We start from the raw sequence: 20,487 nt of genomic DNA, 5'->3' as shown, positions 1-20,487 counted from the left end.
CTGAAAAATTATGGTTGGGGGTAGAATGTTCTTAATGCTTCTCCATTAATTGTAGTTGTCTGTTGTTTATAGGAAAAGGGTGCCCTCAGTTTTGAGCGACACTATCATGTTACTGACCCATTCATTCAGCGTCTGGGCTTGGAAGCGGAGCTGCAAGTAAGTGGAGGATAGTCATGGTAGCAAAAAAAATAATGATTTCTTGATTTGTAAAGCATTTCCTAGTCTATTGAAGGTTAATTATTCCTAAGCTGTTTCACCTTATTTCCCCTAATTTTTTCTTATGTACTTCATATTTAACAGGTTGAAAAGATAACAGGAAAACCTTAATTGGCTAATCCCCAGCCCAAAAATGGTCACCATTCCCCCCCCCCCCTTAATGAGCAGCTTGTCAAACTTCACTGTGATTGGATTGTTAGACCTGAGATTGTTATGGGGGATTCTGTTATTGCCGTGCCTAGGCCCGTTTTTTTATTAGGGCCAAGTTTAGATGTGCCAGCAACACTGCCCCAATTTGGTCTGTGTTGACTCCTTCCAACAGGAAGAATCGAATCAATTTCAAAATGGAATTGGAACAAGCATGGCCAGGATGCAATATTTTCACCTTCCTGGCGAAATGTCAAGATCAAAAAGACCCTCCCCAAAGGGAAAAGATAACAAGGAAAAATCATTCTAATGCAAGGGTGTCAAACTCAAGGCCTTTGGGCCGAGCCAGGCCTGGCCCACGGGGCTGGCCTGGAAACAGCGGACTGCCTCGCGGTGCCTCTGCCAGCGAAAGCAGAGCTCGGGAGGGCCACGACGGCCTCCTGCAGCCTCCTGCCAGTGAAAACAGAGCCCAGAGAGGCTGTGCGCATCTTCCCTGACTACAGGAGGCCTTCGTGGCCGAAAACGGAACCTCAAGTGACGTTGAGCTGGCGATGCCCCTCCGTGCCTCCCCCCCACCCCAATTCCCAGCGGTCAAACGCAACCCTGATGCAGCCCTCAATGAAATCAAGTTTGACAGCCCTGTTCTAATAGGACAGGAGTAATCATCATCTAATTTATTTTAATTATCACTCTCTTTTGTGGAGATATTGTGATAACCTGGAGACAACTGGTGTCTTTATGATCAGTGGGAATGAGAGTGATGGGAACTTCAATCCGTATTTAGAACTTATTCGGTTTGGAAAGACGTCCACAGCTAACCGGACTCTTTATAGGCAACCCCGTGTAGGGGTAAAATCGCAGGTAGTTCTTGACTTACGACCACAATTGAGCCCAAAATTTCTGTTGCTAACAAGGCAGCTATTACATTGCCCCATTTTATGACCTTTCCTGCCACAGTTAGGTGAATTGCTGCAGTTGTGAAGTTAGTAACACGGTTGTTGGCTTCGCCATTGACTTTGCTTGTCAGAAGGTCACAAAAGTTGATCCTGGAACATTGCAACTGTCACAAGTACATGCCAGTTGCCAAGCATCTGAATTTTGATCACATGACCATGGGGATGTTGCAGCCGTCATAAATCATTTTTTCAGCGCTGTTGTAACTTTGGTAACTAAACAAATAATTTGTAAGTCAAGGACTACCTGTATTTTTTTCTAAATTAATTGTGCTTTAGTGTTATATTTAAGATAAGCCTAGGGTTAAAGTTTCATCCTGTTTGCAGTATTACCCCCCAAAAAATGGTCTTGTAAATATTAAGGATGTAGTTTGTTGATCATACAATTAAAAAATAGCATTTGAAAAAACCATCAGGAACTGTAGAATTCATTGCTTCTCTCTTTACCTCTCAGTATAAGCCGAGATCATTTCCCATTGCTCATACATTAACTCATATTATTTCAATAATATGGTGTAGGAAGTTTTGCTCAAATGATGCCCACATAGGCTTGGATGCATTTAGAATTAGCAATGGAAGTAAAATAGAACACCGTTCACAGATCAGAAGAAGCTCCGAAAAGCTTAAAACTGCAAGGAAAATGGGACAGGTCAGAATATGGTAGAATATTTTCCTTTATCCTTCTGAGTGAGTAATCTGAAATTGGTAACGCTCTGACGTTGTTGTTGTTTTTTAGGGTCATGCTGGCTGTGTCAACTGCCTTGAATGGAATGAAAAGGGAAAGTAAGTATGTCTCTGAAAATAGATTTGTCTCCAAAGCTAGGAGATGGGCCTGGGGATCTTAGTTTGTTTCTGTTGCTCCTCTCCGGGAGGAGGTTTTGGAAGTATTTCTAGCAGGACTGCCAGATTCTGTAAGAGCTTCATTCCCTAGGCCATCCATCTGGTAAACTCACAAGATTTGTTTCTCTCGCCATGTACATGTATTACATTTGAACTAGACTCTGTTGTTTCTCTGTGTCGTATAATATATGTGTTGTGCTGGCAGCAGATTCGGACAGCGAGGAGGTTGGGAGGAACATGGGCCAGTCCTGGAGTCTGGGGAAGGCTCTGATGCGGGCTCTGCGTCTGGCACCGTCTGACAGTTATCAACTGCCTTCTGAGTCAGACATCAGTGAGGCAGAAGAACAGCTGGAGCCTGTTCCCAGTGTGTGCATGCGCAGAGTTGCCAGACGAAGGGAACAGCTAAAGAACAGGGATCGACTTGAGAGTAAGACCACAGGTGGACGATGAATGGCCCCTCCCAGAGGAAATAAAAGAGGAGCGAAAGGGGAGTGGAGTTTGCAGGAGACAATTAGTTCAATTAATTGGTTCGTGACTCTCAGAGGCTCCTTGCCAAGTTCTGCAGATATCGGCCTGGCAGCTCTCCAAGCCAGAGAAGGTCTGTGACTGTAAATCCCCCCTTGAAAGACTTTGCTGGATGTGAATGAGCAGAATTCACAGTCAATTAATAAAAGGGTTTTTTGTCAGGACCAGGAGTCTGCTTCGTGGTTTGAGGAAGCCTCGGTCAGAACAATATGGGTATATGCATAATTTTGTATTTATTTATTTAGTCATGTTTATGTAGTGTATATTGGAGGTGGTGAGTCTTCGAGAGCTGTATGGAACAAAATTTCATTTTAATGCATGCCAATTAGTGCACATTCAAAGTGACAATAAAGCAGTGGTGAAATCTTATTTTTTTTTTGCCACCGGTTCTGTGGTTGTGCTTTGGGGGGGCGGGGGGTGTCATGTGACTGGGTGTGCATGGCCAATGTTTTTTTACTCTTTAAAGCATTTTTTCCCTGTCAGTTCGGGCGAACCTGCAGGAAAAAAATGATTTAAAAATTGGGGGGGGGGGGAAGCTTCTGACAATCGGGGGGGGGGGCTCACAGCTGAGCCGCGCAATCCTCGGAAGCTTTTTTTTTTTTTTACTACTGGTTCGCAAACTCACGACAATCATCCCTACTGGTTCAGCCGAACTGGGAGGATTTCATCCCTCGTTAGTCTAAGTCTTAAGTCTGACCTTGAAAGACCATCCTTAAATTTCACTTCACCCCATGTTGTGTTTGAAGAGTGACACGCAGTAAGGCGGGACGTATGTTAAGTATCTCCTACAATAACCCCACGTGTCAAGGATTACATAATATAATTCAGAGAGACTTTGCTGAAGGTTGAAGAAATCTTTTGCATGAAGAATGCAAAGCCTATGGGTTTTGGCAAGAGTAGGAAGGCTTTTATGTTTAATTCAGGCTTTAATCTGAATATGAAAATTACCTTAAGAAAGAGTAGGCACTTTCAATGAATGCCTGTACAAAACCTATGTAGCCCAGGGGAGAATTTCTAATAGGGTTTCCTGGAGGGGTAGAGTGTTGATTTACCAGCCTTGTTAATAGATTCCTGGTGAACTATGTTACAAATATAATTGACAGCTGCTCCTTGAGAGTTTTTTGCTGTGCTCTGAAACCCACATTGGCTCTAGAGCAGTGGTCCCCAACCTTTGCAGCTTATGGCCTGGCTGGGGGAGAGGGAGAGGGGAACCGGGCCATGTGAGCAGCGGGTCAGCGTGCATGTGTATGTATGTGCCTACCCACCCCTCATGTGAGTTGAACTGCCTGTGCACATGCATGTCGGCCCCTCCTCTCGGGTGGCTCAATTCCTAATAGGTCCTGGGGGTTGGGGACCCTGCTCTAGATCAGTGATGGCAAAATCCTTTTTGGCATTGAGTCAGGTGTGGGTTCTGGATTCTTTTACTGCCAGTTCGCTCAGGGACGCGCTTTGGGCACATGCCGGTTTGGTGCGCATGCGCAGCAGTGAAAGAATTGCAAAAAGCAAAAAAACCAAGATGGCGCCACCTCTGGTGCCACTGATAAAACCGGTTCGAGGGAGTGGGCGAACGAGTTACTACCCACTCGGTCGAACCGGTCCAAACCGGTCGGAAGCCCCTCAGTGCCGAGTGCCGAAAAGGTTGCGCAGAAACATCACGCGTGTGCACTCATTGGGGCCGCACTCCGGAAAAGCTGAACGTCCGGGTTCTAGGGTACATGTGTGCCTTATGATCAGCTGGCCATCCCGCATGCCGTTTTTATTTTTTAAAAAAACATAAAACAAACACAACACATCCTTCTTTACATACTGTAGAAAGTGTATCAGTTGGTTACAAAAAGGCTTACGTGCATCTCTTCCACAGTCAACAAACATAATTCATATTAACTCAAGTATTTTAACTCAGATATTTATACATGTTACCATCATCATACCTCCATTTGAATTTGACTGTAATTGTTTAAACGTCCTTCATCATAAAATATACCAAGATTTAATACATAACCACATACTGGCATTTCATTTACTATTTTTAATATCCTCCAATAACACTGAATCCTTATGTCCTACTCTAGATAAACATCCATAATATTTAATAACGAAGTGTTCTAATCCTTCTTTCCAAATCACTGTTTACAATTTACATCCAGTTTCCTTATGTTGTACCCATACCTGTATATACGTTGTTATCATTATCCCTCCTTTATTTAACTATATCCTGCATCATAACATTTCCCCCCTAATATTCAAGACTTAACTGTATCTAACTTAGTTCACATGCCGGTTTTTTACACCGTCGCACGGGCAAAGGGATTGCGCTCTGGAAAAGCCAAACTTCAGGATTCTGGCGTTCCCATGCACCCGACAATCAGCTGGCCGTTTTTGGGCTTTGCCGCACGTGCAAAGGACAGCTGATCGTCGTGTGCGCATGTGCGCCAGAAACCCAGAAGACAAACAGGCAAGGCCATGCAAGCCATGCAACATGGCTTTGCGTGCCACTTTGGACACACCTGACACAGGTTCGCCATCATGGCTATCGATCACTGTTTCCCAACCTTAGATCTTTTAAGGCATGTGTCCCAATGCTGGCTGGGGTATCATGGCTCAGGTTGGGAAACGCCACCCTATGAGAGATGAGCACCTCTACGAGATAGTCTTTAAGAGATTGACTTGACTTGATCTTAAGAGATCTCGGCAAATGAATGCAGAAAGAGGTGAGTTGATAGCAATTGTTTGCTAATAAGCTTTTGTGTTTCTTTTCAGTTTGCTGGCCTCTGGCTCTGATGACCAGCACACCATTGTGTGGGATCCTCTGCACCATAAGAAACTCCTTTCCATGCACACGGGGCACACGGCAAACATATTCTCTGTCAAGGTGTGTGGATTTGGAAGAAGGTGGTAAAATACTAAGTACGGGTACTTCCTGACTTGCAACAGTGACCGTTTGACGTTAACAATGGCACTAAAACAAAAGTGGCACGGCCATTTTTCACAGTTAACAACCATTGCGGCATCCCCATAGCCACGTCATCAAACTTTGCATGTTTGGCAACTGACTCATGATGGTTGCAAAGTCCCGGAGTCATGGGATCACCTTTTATGACTTTCTGACCAGCAGAGGCAAAGGGGTCGGTGGGGTGTCAGATTCACTTAACAAATGTGAGACTAACTTAAGAACTGCTGCAGTTTGCTTAACAACTGTTGCAAAAAGGATCGTAAAATGGGGCAAAGTTCAATTAACAACTGTCTTGCTTAAGAACAGAAAGGTTGGACTCAGTTTCGGTCATAAACTGAGGACCACCTTTATTCTTCCTTCATTTAAGGATTAAAGGTCGATATTAGGATGAGTAGGCTCTTGACTACAAAGCCAATAACCTCAGGCTGTTAAGTGACATGTGCCTCCAAAGATGTCTTTTTATCTTGTCAGTGGGGAAGGCCTTCTTGCCATGAAAGATATCATGCTTACTTTCCACAGTTCCTGCCACATACAGAGGACCGGATACTTATTACTGGAGCCGCGGATTCCAAAGTGCACGTCCATGACTTGACCGTCAAAGAAACGATCCACATGTTTGGGGATCACAAAAACAGAGTCAAGCGAATTGCCACAGCTCCGATGTGGCCCAACACCTTCTGGAGTGCGGCAGAAGACGGGCTAATCAGGTACAGTTTCTCTGATGTCTTTGGGGAACACAGGGTCAACCCTGAAGTGAACCTGGCTGAAGCCGTCGCGAAGGCTTTAGGGTTGCCACACAGCAGTGGGAGGGGCGAAATAGTTAGATGTGGTTTGGTAGCCAAAGCAAGAAAGTTTTCTTGTGAGAACCAAGGACACTCTCAGAGGTGGCTGGCCAGAGGAGGAGCAAATAACCCAGCAACAATCCAGCACCTGGATTGGAGAGCGTGACCAGTGACTTGGGGGGGAAAGAGAAAACTTTTACTTTTAATTAGGTGAAAACGGGGGGAAACTTCAGAGTTTGCTTTCACCAGTTTGTGCCAATATGATGTATCCAATAAGCTGATGTTTGAGGACCTTTAGTGCCTCAGAGTTTGTTTTCTATGGGTGCATTACATGGAACGCTGACACACAGCTTAGGGTTCCGCTCTGTTTAATTACTATGCTTGCAAAAATGTTATGGACAAACCAATAAACTGTAGTACCAGGGCTTAAAGCCAGGACTCTGCAATACCGTGACCCTCTAAAACAGCGAGGGGGGAGGGCAACCTTTTGGGTACCAGGGATTGGTTCCTTGGAGAAAGATTCTTCAGCCAATTAGAGGGGGACATGATTTTGTGTGCTGCCTGCATCCCAAGGATGGGGCTTTGTTTGTGTGGCACAATTCATGATATGAACCAATGCCACTCCACAGGCTGGGGGCTGGGGACCCTTGCTCTAAAACGGGGGTCTCCAACCTTGGCAACTTGAAGCCTGACAGACTTCAACTCCCAGAATTCTCCAGCCAGCTTTGCTCTAAAACAAGGGTCTCCAACCTTGGCAACTTTAAACCTGAAGGACTTCAACTCCCAGAATTCCTCAGCCAGCTTTGCTCTAAAACAGGGGTCTCCAACCTTGGCAACTTTAAACCTGAAGGACTTCAACTCCCAGAATTCCTCAGCCAGCTTTGCTCTAAAACGGGGGTCTCCAAACCTTGGCGACTTCAAGCCTGAAGCAAAGTTGGCTGGGGAATTCTGGGAGTTGAAGTTCGCCAGGCTTAAAGTTGCCAAGGTTGGAGACCCCTGGTCTAAAACATGATTTAATTGAATTTAGAATTGAGCAATCCACTAATACATTGCTTACTTTTAATAATTAATTTTATAATTATGTAGCTCACTTTTCCGTGTGATGTTTCTGCTTGTTTCTGATTTCTGAAGGCCTGCTAATGTTTTTATTCTTTCTCTCTCTTTTTTTTTAGACAGTATGACTTGCGAGAGAATAGCAAACACTCAGAAGTTCTGATAGACCTGACTGAATACTGTGGGCAGCTTGTGGAGGCAAAGTGTCTCACAGTCAATCCCCAGGACAATAACTATCTCGCCGTGGGAGCCAGTGGGCCCTTCGTCCGGATATATGACATACGTATGATCCACAACCACAGGTAACAGAAGTGAAGACCGATAACTTAGAGGGCTAACTTCTGAAGTACAAGAAGCATGTTTGTTTGGATCTAATCTGGCAAGCAGCACGTTCAAATTCCACATTGTCTTAGTTCTAATAAAGGAGAATATTTGGAGCTCAGGGTTGACACGAGGGGCCCTTGGTGCTCTCTGAGCTTGCTTGTTTTCCAGTAGAGTGGAGGGAGGGGTCACTGAAGGGGTTATTACAGCCTGATTGGTCCATTTGACTGAGAGAAAACTTCTTAGCCTTCGGCTTCTCCCGTTGGCTCCCAGTTTCCTCTCAGTCAACAAGGTCCAAAAGACTCAAATTTGGTTCCCAGTGATTGTGAGTACTAAATTTAAAAAAATTAATTGGTTCAATTGGACACTCTAAATCAAACAAATTGCTTCGTAAAATAGAGCTGGCCCAATAGGACAAGCTATCGCAGTCCTAAATAGGCAGGGAAAGCAGCGCGGAGCAAAGCTCTTCCCACCTTACTCCCTGCGGGCTCTTTACCCCCCCGACTGATTCCTGGTGACTCGGGCGTGCCGGGGGGCTTGCAGCTCATTTATCCTCCCCCGAGACGATTCCTTGCCTTGAAGCCGCAGCGCCGGCGGCCCTTTGCCGCGCGTGAAGACCGGCAGTCATTAAACGAGACCGCGCCGTCTCTACCGAGTCGGCGGTGCCCTCGGCGGCGGCGCGGGAACGAGACCGGAGCGCCAGCGGCTATTGCCGGGCGTGAAGACCGGCGGAAGTAGCTAAAGGGCCGAGATCACTTGCCTTTTTAAACGGCGAGCCCTACAAAGTGCGGGGGAGGCAAGCGGCAAGCTCGGGCGCCATTTTAAACGGCCGCTCGAGAAGAAGACCAGCAAGCCTCAGCGGCGGCCATTTTGAACACGTGTTGGGCCTAGCCCTTCCACCCTCTACCGAGCCTCCGTCATTATTCAAAGCTCAAGTTGAGAGTTTCTCCCAGCAAGAGGCTTCTAACTGCGACTGCTTCTTCTTCTATAATCATCGGAGCACGTGAGTGGGGCGATGGCAGCGAGATCTGAGGCAGTTCAAACCGCAACTCCCCAGGCCCAGGAAGATAAGTCAGGCCCCACTGCCCCAGCCAGGCCTCGTGTTTCTAGGCCTTCTGCGGAGGATCGCCCCTCCAGAGCCCTACAAAGGGATGAGCTTAGGCGTTCCAGGGCAATCGAGAAAGCGATTGAGAGGGCAGAAAAGAAGAAGGTCAGGGATCCCAGACCTAGATCTAGATCTCCCAGACCTGAGGCTCATAGTCATTCCCCTTCTGTCAACAGGGGGTTCAGCCCTTCCTCTCCCTCTTCCTCTTCATCCAGATCTGTTAGGAGTGAAAAACGGGGGGCTTCTCCCCCTCCCCCAACTTCCCCTGGGACAGGGGGCTTGGATAGAAATGATCCTTTAGAGGGCCCCTCTGCAGGCCCCTCCCGTGGTAGGAGATCCCACAGGGATTCAATTCCTCATGACTATGATTCTGATTATGACGAGGAGGATCTAGAACACCTCCCTGAAAATCTAAAAAGATTAATTTCTGCAGCCATTTCTAGGGGAATAGCTCAAAGAGACAGACCTTCCCGGCATAATAGGATTACTCCGTTCAGCAGGGCCAGGTCTAGGAATTCTTCCCCCTCCCTCATGAGCGAGGTCTCTTCTAGGGGGGAGGCCGGTCGTCAAGACGACTGGGGTTTCTCTGAGGAAGAGGATGCGGCCACTGATCAGCCCACCTCTTCTAACTTATTCATTCAGGCCATGTTTAAACCCCTACTGAAGAAGGCTAGGAGAACCACCAAGGTGGGCACAGGGGACCCCACAGTGCCCCCGCCCAGGGATCCAGACATGGTGATGTTCTCAAACACGGCCACCAACAAGGAGGAGATCCCTGCTCCTCCTCTGTTCTTGGAGGTGGCCACCAGTCAGTGGGCCCGACCTTCGAATTTTTCCCCTCCTGGCAGCAATGATAGGCGGGCTTATAATATGGAGAAGGCCTTTTTACAGGCAATTCAACTTCCGGCTATAGACCAACCCATAGCTGCCCTGGTCTCATCCTCCCCGGTGGTCTCCGGGGATGCTGCGGACAAACTTAAGCCGGAGGATAAGAGGGCGGAGCTTACCCTGCGGAAAAATTATAAGGCTTCCGCTTGGGCAATGCGAGCGGCGGCTGCCGCCTCGTATTTTAATCGCACAACAGTGATGTGGCTCCGCCAACTCCAGGATCGTATCCCGATCCAGGATGATCGAATCCATCAAGATCTGACCAAAATTATGGCGGCCTGCCAGTATTCGGCCGACGCGACCTTGGATGCCATGCGTTTTGGCTCCAGCGCCTTGGCCACCTCTGTGGCCTCACGCCGGCTCCTTTGGCTTAGAAATTGGCAGATCGATAATAAAGCCAAATGGGATTTGATAGCTGCCCCCTTCACGGGTCCAAATTTGTTTGGGTCTGCCCTAGACCCAATTCTAGTGGAGAATAAGGAAAAGAAAAAGGTAATGCCTACTTCCACTAAGAAATCCGAGACACGCAGTCACCCATATCGCAGGCCTCCTTTCAGAAACTATGACAGGGACCAGGAGTCCCGTTTCCAACAGTACAGGCAGGATAGGCCATTCAATAGACAAGGCTTCCAAGACCGCTCCAGATACCAGTCTCAGTCCAAGCGGCCCTTTCGCGGGGGGGGCGGCCGCCCCTTCCGCAGAGGGAAATGACTCAAATCCGAGTCATCCCATAGGCGGCCGCCTGGCATTATATGCGGACAAGTGGGACCAGATTACAACAGACGGTTGGGTCCGGGCGACCATTCGCCACGGCCTAAGGTTAGAGTTCCTCTCCTATCCCCCGAGGCGCTTCAAAGTTTTCTCCCCATCCCGGGATCCGGAACGCCGTCATCTCATGGACCTCGCCGTTTCACACCTTCTGGAAATCAGAGCGGTGGAGGTCGTTCCGGAAACGGAGAGGGGGCGGGGCTACTATTCAAATCTATTTGTAGTCCCGAAGGCCTCGGGGGGTTGGAGGGCTATTCTCGACCTGAAACGCCTGAATCAGTATCTAGTTTACAGGCGCTTCAAGATGGCCTCCCTAAAATCAATCTTGCAGGGCATTCGAAAGGGGGATTACATGGCCTCGGTAGACCTGACGGAGGCCTACCTACACATCCCCATCCTTCGGTCTCACCGTCAATTTCTGAGATTTTCCCACAAAGGCAGACACTATCAATACCGGGCCCTGCCATTCGGCCTGGCCTCGGCCCCTCGGACGTTCACCAAAGTCCTGGCGGCACTGGCCGCTTACCTGAGATCCATCCCAGTCAGGCTCCAGTGTTACCTGGACGACGTCTTGGTGCAGGCAGGGTCTCTTCCCAGGGCCAGGGCAGACCTCCAGCTGACCATCCAATGGCTCCAGACACTAGGCTTCTCAGTGAATTTCCCCAAGAGCCATCTATCCCCATCCAGACAGATTCTGCACCTAGGGACAGTGATAGATTCCCAGTCGGGGTGGGTCCGCCTGTCCCCAGACCGCTTAGACAGTCTGACGCAGTTGATCAGGTCAATCAGGACAAAAAGGTCCGTTTCCACCCTGACATTATCACGACTCCTGGGGAAGATGGTATCCTGCATAGGGATAGTTCCCTGGGCCCGCCTGCATCTGCGTCCCCTTCAGTGGGCCTTAATACCAGCCCAAAGGAGAATGTTGAGCAACTCTCTACGACCGCTTCGCTTAACGTCGGAAGTGAGACGCTCGCTCAAGTGGTGGATGTCCCCAGCATTGCGACAGGGGGCCTCTATTTGGGAGCCGGAGAGAGTTCAAGTCACGACGGACGCGAGCCTTTACGGCTGGGGGGCCGTGATGGGGTCCAACATGGCCCAGGGACGTTGGACTGCCTCGGACCTCAGACACAATATAAATTGGCTCGAACTCAAGGCCGCGAGACTGGCCCTCCGGACTTTCAACCGCCAGCTACAGGGGCGACATGTCCTACTACTTACGGACAATGTAGCGACGAAAGCTCATGTAAATCGGCAAGGCGGGACTCACTCCCGAGCCCTCTGGCGGGAGGCACAGACATTAGGCCTATGGGCGGAGAGACACTTGGCCTCCATTATGGCAGAACATATTGCGGGGACGTCCAATCACCAGGCAGACTGGTTGAGCCGGGCGACTCTGGACAACGGCGAGTGGCAGCTAGATCCAGAGTTGTTTCGAAAGATCTGCCTCAGGTTCGGCAACCCCCTTGTGGACCTGTTTGCCTCCCCCAGCAACACGCAGCTGCCGAGATTTTTCACCAGATTCCAGACCCCAGCTGCAGAAGGAGCGGATGCTCTCGGGACCCGGTGGCCTCCGGGTCTCCTCTACGCCTTCCCTCCCCTTCCCCTCATTCCCAGAACCATTCGGAAGGTAGTCACAGAGAGGGCTTCCGTCATTCTGTTAGCCCCATATTGGCCGAGGAGACCATGGTTTGCGGACCTGGTCCAGCTCTCGGTCGTAGATCCCTGGAGAATTCCACCGGAAGAGGTAGTCTTGTATCAGGGGGTCTTAGTTCACCCAGAGCCGCAGTGGCTGCATCTGACCGCGTGGCTCTTGAGAGGGGATTGCTGAAACGGAGGAAGCTGTCATCGGGGGTCATAGCCACCTTAGAGGCAGCTAGGAAACCGTCCACAGTGAGGATCTATAACGCCACCTGGTCGGCCTTCGCGAAGTGGTGTAGCCCCAGGGGGGTGGATCCAGCCAGGGCCACGGTTCCAGACGTTCTAGAATTTCTTCAAAAAGGATTAGAGGATGGGTTGTCCCATAATACCCTCAGGCGACAGGTAGCGGCCCTATCCACTATATTGGGAGGGGAGGGTCCCTCTACCCTCTCTCGCTCTCCGTTGGTGAAGAGGTTCCTTAAAGGGGCGGCCAACATCCGTCCGCCTCCGGTCCATAGGTTCCCTACATGGGACCTTACCATCGTCCTGAAGGCACTGACGGGGTCTCCCTTTGAACCGCTCAGGTCGGTCCACATGCGCCTTCTATCACTGAAGGTAGTATTTTTAGTGGCCATTACATCGGCCAGGCGTATCTCTGAGCTGGGGGCCCTTTCTGTTAGAAGCGACCTTTGCATGATTCACCAGGACAGGGTGGTATTGCGTTTAGATCCTTCGTTCATACCGAAGGTCAATACTATTTTTCATAGGGCCCAGGAAATTGTCCTACCAAATTTTTGCCCCAATCCAACAAGGGAGAGAGAACAGGCGTGGCATCGGTTGGATGTACGCAGGGCCCTCCGTATTTATCTGAAACGGACGGAAGGCATTCGTAAGACCGAGGCGTTGTTTGTCTCGTTTCACCCAGGTTCCCTAGGCAATAAGGTCTCGTCCTCAACTATTGGGAGGTGGATCAGGTTGGCCATCGTTGAGGCCTATGGAGCCTCAGGCAAATCTCCCCCGTCGGGGATTACGGCTCACTCTACTCGTAGTGCGGCCTCCTCAGCGGCCTGGGCCACAAGGGCGCCCTTCGAGGACATCTGTCGCGCGGCCACCTGGGCCTCCCCTACTCCTTTCATAAGACACTACCGCCTGGACGCTTATGCCTCGGCTGAGGCATCCTTTGGGCGGAGGGTTCTCCAGCGGGTGGTGGCCGATCCTCCCCCTGAGACCCAGTCTCCCCTCCCTGGGACGTAGCGTGGGTATGTCCCTTCAGTGACCCCTCCCTCCACTCTACTGGAAAAAGAACGTTGGTCTTACCTGAACGTTTTTTTCGGGAGAGTGGAGGGAGGGGTCACTCTCCCACCCTAGTTAGATAGACAGGGTCTGGGAGGGGTAGGATCGGGTGGCCCGGGGCGGCTTTCCCTTGTCTTCTTACATCATGCAGACGCTGACCTGACATCGCGGAAACTGGGAGCCAACGGGAGAAGCCGAAGGCTAAGAAGTTTTCTCTCAGTCAAATGGACCAATCAGGCTGTAATAACCCCTTCAGTGACCCCTCCCTCCACTCTCCCGAAAAAAACGTTCAGGTAAGACCAACGTTCTTTTTCTTGCAGATGTTTCATTACCCAAACTAGCTAACATCATCAGTTTTAGGGTAGTTTGGGTAATAAAACATCTGCAAGAAAACAAGCAAGCTCAGAGAGCACCAAGGGCCCCTCATGTCAACCCTGAGCTCCAAATATTCTCCTTTATTAGAACTAAGGCAATAGAACTAAGCCTGAAGAAAGAATAGAATAGAATAGAATAGAATAGAATTCTTTATTGGCCAAGTGTGATTGGACACACAAGGAATTTGTCTTTGGTGCATATCCTGTCAGTGTACATAAAAAGACAAGATACATTTGTCAAGAATCATGAGGTCCATTCCATTGTACAATGTGCAATGTATCCCATTGCACAAACACATATACACTCCTACACTCTTGTTTATGGCTGGTGGAAAATATAGACAGTTAATAGGAGCGAAAAAACAGGCAAGGATGATGAAATACTGCATTTATTTCTCTTTAAATGTATTTATACATCATCTCTGTGTGCCTCGGTGCGTGTTTTTTTTTTGTTCAGATTTGTAGATATACATGCTCGTACAGATAGATATTGACTTAAGACCACAATTGGAGCTCAAATTTCTGTCGTAAGTCAGGATGGTTGTAAAGCAAGTCATTACTGGCCCCAGTTTTATGACCATTTTTACCTTTTAGCCAATCCCGTGGTCATTAAGCGAATCCAGTTTCCCCAATTGATGTTTTTTGTTGGAAACTGGCAAAGAAGGTTGTGAATTGCAATCCCGTGGCCGCGGGACATTGCAACCAGTCGTAAATGCGAATCAATTGCCAAGCATCTGAATTGTGATCATGTGACCGCAGGGATGATACACCAGTCACAAGGATGAGGACAAATGGCAAATCACTTTTTCTTAGTCATAGCGTTGAACTTTATCTAAATGAGCAGTTGTAGGTCAATGGCTTCCTGTAGTTCAAAATAATATTTGATGTCATGAAGTTCAGTTCAAAAAATATTCTGCCCTGGTTCAGTTTGTTAATCCGAAATACTATGAATCTCAGTCTGTTGCAGTAAAATTTACAAAATCTACCAGAAGTGCCCCAGTATGTTTACATAAAATATGTTGAAATTTACCTCTATATGCCTGGGCTGTCATGATTTTATTTTCTCCTTGCAAATAGAAGGAGAAATGTCTTGAGAAGAAAATGTATGCACAAATACCGATTTTCCTCTCTCTCTCTCTCTCTCTCCGCTTTGGCTAGGAAAAGCATGAAACAGAACCCCGCGGCTGGCGTCCATACATTCTGTGATCGACAGAAACCCCTACCAGATGGAGCTGCTCAATACTACGTAGCAGGTAAGATTGTCTCTGGATGGTGCGCCATCCAGGAGATGGTTTTAGCGCATTCAACAACATTCATTTTGGTGGGGAGAGAGAGAGAGAGTCTATTATGGTGAGAAATGAGGGTACATTTGAGTCACTTCCACTCTGGTGGAGTAAAGATGGATCCTTAGCTTTTGATTCCTTTTGCTACAAAATAGTTAATGACTCTCTTTTTTGCTGAAAGTAGAATCTGCACAATAAGTGGACATGGCTTTTTTTAATTTTATTTTAAAAGGCTTTTCTATTTCCTTGCAAATACTTAGCGGAAGCAGGGTCCCATTCTATCAAGTTGTATGTATTAATTGTGCTTGGGTTGTTCTCCCCCCCCCCCCCCATTTCTTCTGTAGGGCATCTTCCAGTGAAATTACCCGACTACAATAACCGGCTGAGAGTTTTGGTAGCTACCTATGTGACTTTCAGCCCAGATGGTACAGAGCTCTTGGTCAACATGGGAGGAGAACAGGTAATCTAGCAGTGTTCCAATATCTAAGGGGCTTCCACAAAGAAGAGGAGGTGTGTGTGTGTGTGTGTTTCAATCTATTCTCCAAAGCAATTTGAAGGCAGGACAAAAAGCAATGGGTGGAAACTAATCAAGGAGAGAAGCAACCTAGAACCAAGGAGAAATTTCCCGAGAGTGAGAACAATTAACCCGTTGAACCAGCTTTGCCTTCAGAATTTGTGGGTGCTCCATCCCTGGAGGTTTTTAAGAAGAGATTGGACAATCATTTTTCTGAAATGGGATAGGACAGAAATGGCGAACCTATGATACATATGTCTCTGGGCACACGTGCCACCGCCGCCTTCTCTTCTGGTTTCTGGCGCAACAACCAGCTGATCTTCAAAGGCATCAGAGCGTTGGAAAAAACAACCGAAAAATGGCCTGAAAACTACCCGAAAATCATCCAGAAAAACAGCCAAAAAAACCAGGCATGTGCATGCCAGCCAGCTGGTCTGCAGGATTCTAGCACGCACACGCGCGCACATTCCAGTTTGGGCACTCGGTGCTGAAAAGGTTCGCCATTCCTGGTACAGGGGCTCCTGCTTGAGCATAGGGCTGGACTAGAAGACCTCCAAGGTCCCTTCCAACTCTGTTCTTCTGTTAATCTTCTGCTGCTTTCAGCATCTCACTGAGCTGATTTCAACACCCAGGCTGATTCGGTCATTGTGAAATATTATCAGGACATTTAAATGGTCAACCTCAGATGGCCTTCAATCCGTTTATAAATTCCCCAGCGCTTCAGAGCTGTTCTAGCCATCCCACACCCATCCCCATTGTCTTGAATTTCAAATACTGCACCCAGCCATTGCTGCTTTCTCAAATAAATTGTTCCTATAATAGCTGCTGCAGACGCAAAAGCTGATTAATGTCTATAAAGGCTTAGCCAGAAAATAAATGATTATGAAATTCTGCCACAGTCTGTATCAGGTTCCCCAGATCAGGAATTGGCTGCAGATCTTTTGCCTCGACTCCGTGCAGGTAGTCCTTGATTTATGACCACAACGGGGGCCAGCATTTCTGTTGCGAAGCAAGGCAGTTCAGTGAATAGCATCCGATTTTATGATGGTTTTTTTGCCACAGTTCTCAAGCGAATGACTGCAGTTGTTAGATGAATCATGCGGTCGTTAAACGAATCCAGCTTCCTCCACTGGCCTTAAGGAACCATTCTTCTGCTGATGAATATAGTTTTAGAGAGGTGTGGGAAACCGTTAATACCAAAAACGGAGAGTCTGGTCTGCCCTGATTGGTGGAGCTGCTTCCTCCCCCAAAAGATAACTCATTCGTTAGATTTCTAAGAACTGAAATTGATTTTTTCTCAGGGTTTAGATCAGGGGTGTCCAAACTTGGGTGTCCAGCTGGGGAATTCTGGGAGTTGAAGTCCACAAGTCTTAAAGTTCCCAAGTTTGGACACCCCTGGTTTAGATGAAGCTACGTGAATCTTCTGCTGTTTCCATGCAGTTTTGAATCCCATTTTATGAGATGTTTTTTTCTAAGTGCACATTTTCCTTTGCCCTACAAAACGCTGGATAGATTCCACTACACTTACGTGTATTATATCAGCACCAAGGTAGAGTTTTCTTGTGAGCAATTCTGGCTGAAAATTTACTGTTCCTATGTAGTTTGTAGATTCATTGACTTTCTTTGATTTTTAGGTTTACTTATTCGACCTGACGTATAAGCAGCGGCCGTACACTTTTCTCCTGCCCAGAAAATGCCATACTTCAGGGGGTAAGAATGCTGTGCTTTTTTTAAAAGGCAGATAATTGCATTGCATTGTTTTTCAATGAATTTTTGTTTGTTTGCCCCTTTCTTTTCCTTTCAACTCCTTATGGTTGCTAATTAAGATTTTGGGGACTCTTTTTGGTGTTGTATTTCTAAAATGACAACTGAGGAACAGGGTAGTGACATCCTAGCTCCAACAATTTCATACATGGTATTTTATTTCACAGGGTTAGTTTTAAATCCTCTCCTTAAAGCGGGAGTACTTGAAACCATAGCATGTTATTAGGAATTTTAGCATTTCAGGTCTGCTAAGCTCTCCTTTGGGTCCTTATTCAAATTAATAGCAGCAATAGGACTTAGACTTATATACTGCTTCACAGTGCTTTACAGCCCTCTCCAAATGGTTTAGAGTCAGCCTATTCCCCCCAATAATCTGGGTCCTCATTTTACCATCTTGGAAGGCTGAGTCAGCCTTGAGCCTGGTGAGATTCGAACTGCCAAATTGCAGGCAACAGGCAGTCAGCAGAAGGGGCCTGCAGTGCTGCATTCTAACCATTGCTCCACCGCAGTTCTTAAATTAATATTGATAGAATAAATATAAATTAACTAAAAATAAAATCTGCAAAATAGCAAACAATATCTGAAATGCCCAGCCAACATTTCAGATGTGAATCTCCCTACCAAAGAGATTTCAAGTTTATTTCATAACATGCTAAGTTTTTTAAAAAAGTTAAGTTGTAGAACTGGAGAGGAAGATGCAAAGCAAAATGCAAAGTGGAGATGGGGTTGCAAGTATCCCAAGTCATTTTAAAAAGCCTTAAATGAGATATTCGTAATGCTTGTTTGTTTAGAGTGGAAAGCAGAGAGAGTTACGTTGAATATCCTACTTGTTAATACACTTAATACCCTTTTTTGATAAAGGTGATATTGGGATTTTGAGGGGCATATAAGTCCTCGACTTACAACCCCAATTGGGACCAGAATTTCCTTTGCTAAGCAAGTCAGTTGTTAAGTGAGCTGTCCTGATTTTGCCACGATTCTTAAGCAAATCACTGCAGTTTTTAACTGAATCACATAGTTATTAAGCAACGCCGACTTCCCTCGTTGACTTGGCTTGTTGGATGGTGGCTGGGAAGTTTCAAACGATGATCGCATGACCCCAGGATGCTGCAACCATTACAAATACTTGCTGGTTATCAAGTGCCCGTATTTTAATCATGTGACCCTGGGGGATTTTCTGTTAACAATCAGTGAAAGGATGAATTATAAGTTACTTTTTTCAGTACCATTGTAAGTTTGAATAGTTGCTAAACAAATAGTCATAGGATGAGGACTATTTGTAATAGCAATAAATATTTCTCTTACTTCCTTTCCATCTTTTTGTGCTCTCCAGTTTGTCATTGGCATATTTATGTCATGTCTGTAACTTGCATTTTGACATCTAGCACTGGAGTGATTGGATAGTTGGATATTGTTTGTACTCAACACAAGCAAAATGCAAGGGAGCCACCTCAGTCCACCCAAGGTCTCTTCCTTAGATGAATTGTCTTTCGGTTTTCCCCTGTGTAAACAGGTCAATATTTCCAGCTAACGGTTACAGGAACTGGGCATGGCTAGTCTAGTGAAGAGAAGGACCAGGGGAGGCATGATAGCAGCCTTCCAATATTTGAGGGGCTTCCACAGAGAAGAAGGGGGTCAAGTTATTTTCCAAGGCACCTGAAGGCCACAGGCAAGGAATAATGGATGGAAACTGACCAAGGAGAGATTCAACCTGGAAATAAGGAGAAATTTTCTGACAGTGAGAACAATCAACCCATGGAACAGAAGTTACCTTCAGAAGTTGTGGGAGCTTCATCACTGGAGGCTTTCAAGAAGAGTCAGAAATGGTGTAGGGTCTCCTGCTTGGGCAGGGGGTTGGACTAAATGACCTACAAGGTCCCTTCCAGCTCTGTTAAACTGTTATTGCATTCAAAGTAAAATTGGTAGGTTGCTGGATTCCAATAACACAGATCTATCTTCGCTGGTCAATTTAGCTATTGCCTAACCCAGTCTTAGCCAACCTACAATCTCCTAAAAGTATTAGATGTCAGGCTGATTAAGCATTTTTATTTTTATTTTGCTTGTAGCGCTGGGTCTTCTTCTCCCAGGTTGCTAATTTCCCCAAAATTGAAAAACTGCACTGAATAGAAGAATGCTTATCTGCTGCTTGCAGATTACTTTTGGTTCAGACTTATTCCACTCCTTATGATTCTACAGTATCATTTTATTTCTATATTGCTTTGCTTCCCCCAAAGTGCCCAGAATGGCTTCCGAGAATACAATAAAAAAATAGCTTAGATAAACCATTCCAATAAAACCAACGTTTGAAGCCTTAGCTACAAAAATTGATGCTCACTTCATTTTATGACCCTCAGAGGTGCAGAATGGGAAAACATCGGCCAATGGCGTGTCAAACGGCATCCATCTCCACAGCAATGGGTTCCGGCTATCTGAGGGACGAGCCCTCGTCAGGTAAGGCCGCCTCCTTTTCTGCCCACAGTATCTAGTGCGGTATCCCCTCCTCTTTGGCTAGCTGACACGTTCGTGCAGGGACTGCTTGGCTGGGAATTGTGCTGGTTGCCAGAACGAGGACGAATTGTTTCATCCAGCAAGAAGCAGTTGCTTACCTGCTGTTATTTTGGGAGGTGCGGGGACTGTAAAAACAGAGTTATGGGATGAAAATATTTCAGAAAAATGTCCCCTAAATGCACTACAGCAGGAGTGTCAAACTCAAGGCCCACCGGTTGGATCCAGGCCACGGGGTGTTTAGATCTAACCTGGAAACAGCGAAGGACAGCCCACAGCCTACAGTGCCTCTGCCAACGTGTAGCCCGCCCCCCCTCCCAAGGTCCGTTTTTTCTGGCAGAGGGTTGCAGGAAGCTTTCGCAGCCAAAAACGGAGCTCGGGAGCCCATTTTCACAGGCAAACCTGATACAAGGGACTTTGAGTTGGCCATGCCCACCTTGGCCACATCCACCCTGGCACCCTGAGGTCAAACACAACCCTGATCTGGCCCTCAATGAAATCGAGTTTGACACCCCTGCACTACAGCGTCATTTTTACCCAAGGTCTGTTAGGACTTAAGTAT

The 20,487-nt window shown here is 47.1% G+C and overlaps 1 protein-coding gene across 1 annotated transcript in view; it reads left to right on the top strand.

Annotated features, from left to right (window-relative positions):
* The window catches only part of WDTC1 (WD and tetratricopeptide repeats 1), a 37,706-nt gene that overhangs the window by 7,477 nt on the left and 9,742 nt on the right, over nt 1-20,487 (top strand). The window contains exons 3-11 of the mRNA XM_081962392.1: nt 73-156; nt 2,053-2,099; nt 5,442-5,553; nt 6,154-6,341; nt 7,589-7,771; nt 15,018-15,112; nt 15,487-15,602; nt 17,291-17,366; nt 19,775-19,871. Coding sequence (XP_081818518.1) covers nt 73-156; nt 2,053-2,099; nt 5,442-5,553; nt 6,154-6,341; nt 7,589-7,771; nt 15,018-15,112; nt 15,487-15,602; nt 17,291-17,366; nt 19,775-19,871 — 998 coding nt within the window. The remainder of the gene's footprint in view (nt 1-72; nt 157-2,052; nt 2,100-5,441; nt 5,554-6,153; nt 6,342-7,588; nt 7,772-15,017; nt 15,113-15,486; nt 15,603-17,290; nt 17,367-19,774; nt 19,872-20,487) is intronic.

The sequence above is a fragment of the Natrix helvetica genome (genome assembly GCF_964273705.1).
Source record: "Natrix helvetica genome assembly, chromosome: 9".
In the NCBI taxonomy this organism is placed as follows: domain Eukaryota; kingdom Metazoa; phylum Chordata; class Lepidosauria; order Squamata; family Natricidae; genus Natrix; species Natrix helvetica.
The sequence above is the reverse complement of the archived record's forward strand: the minus strand, read 5'-3'. Positions and strand labels throughout refer to the sequence as shown.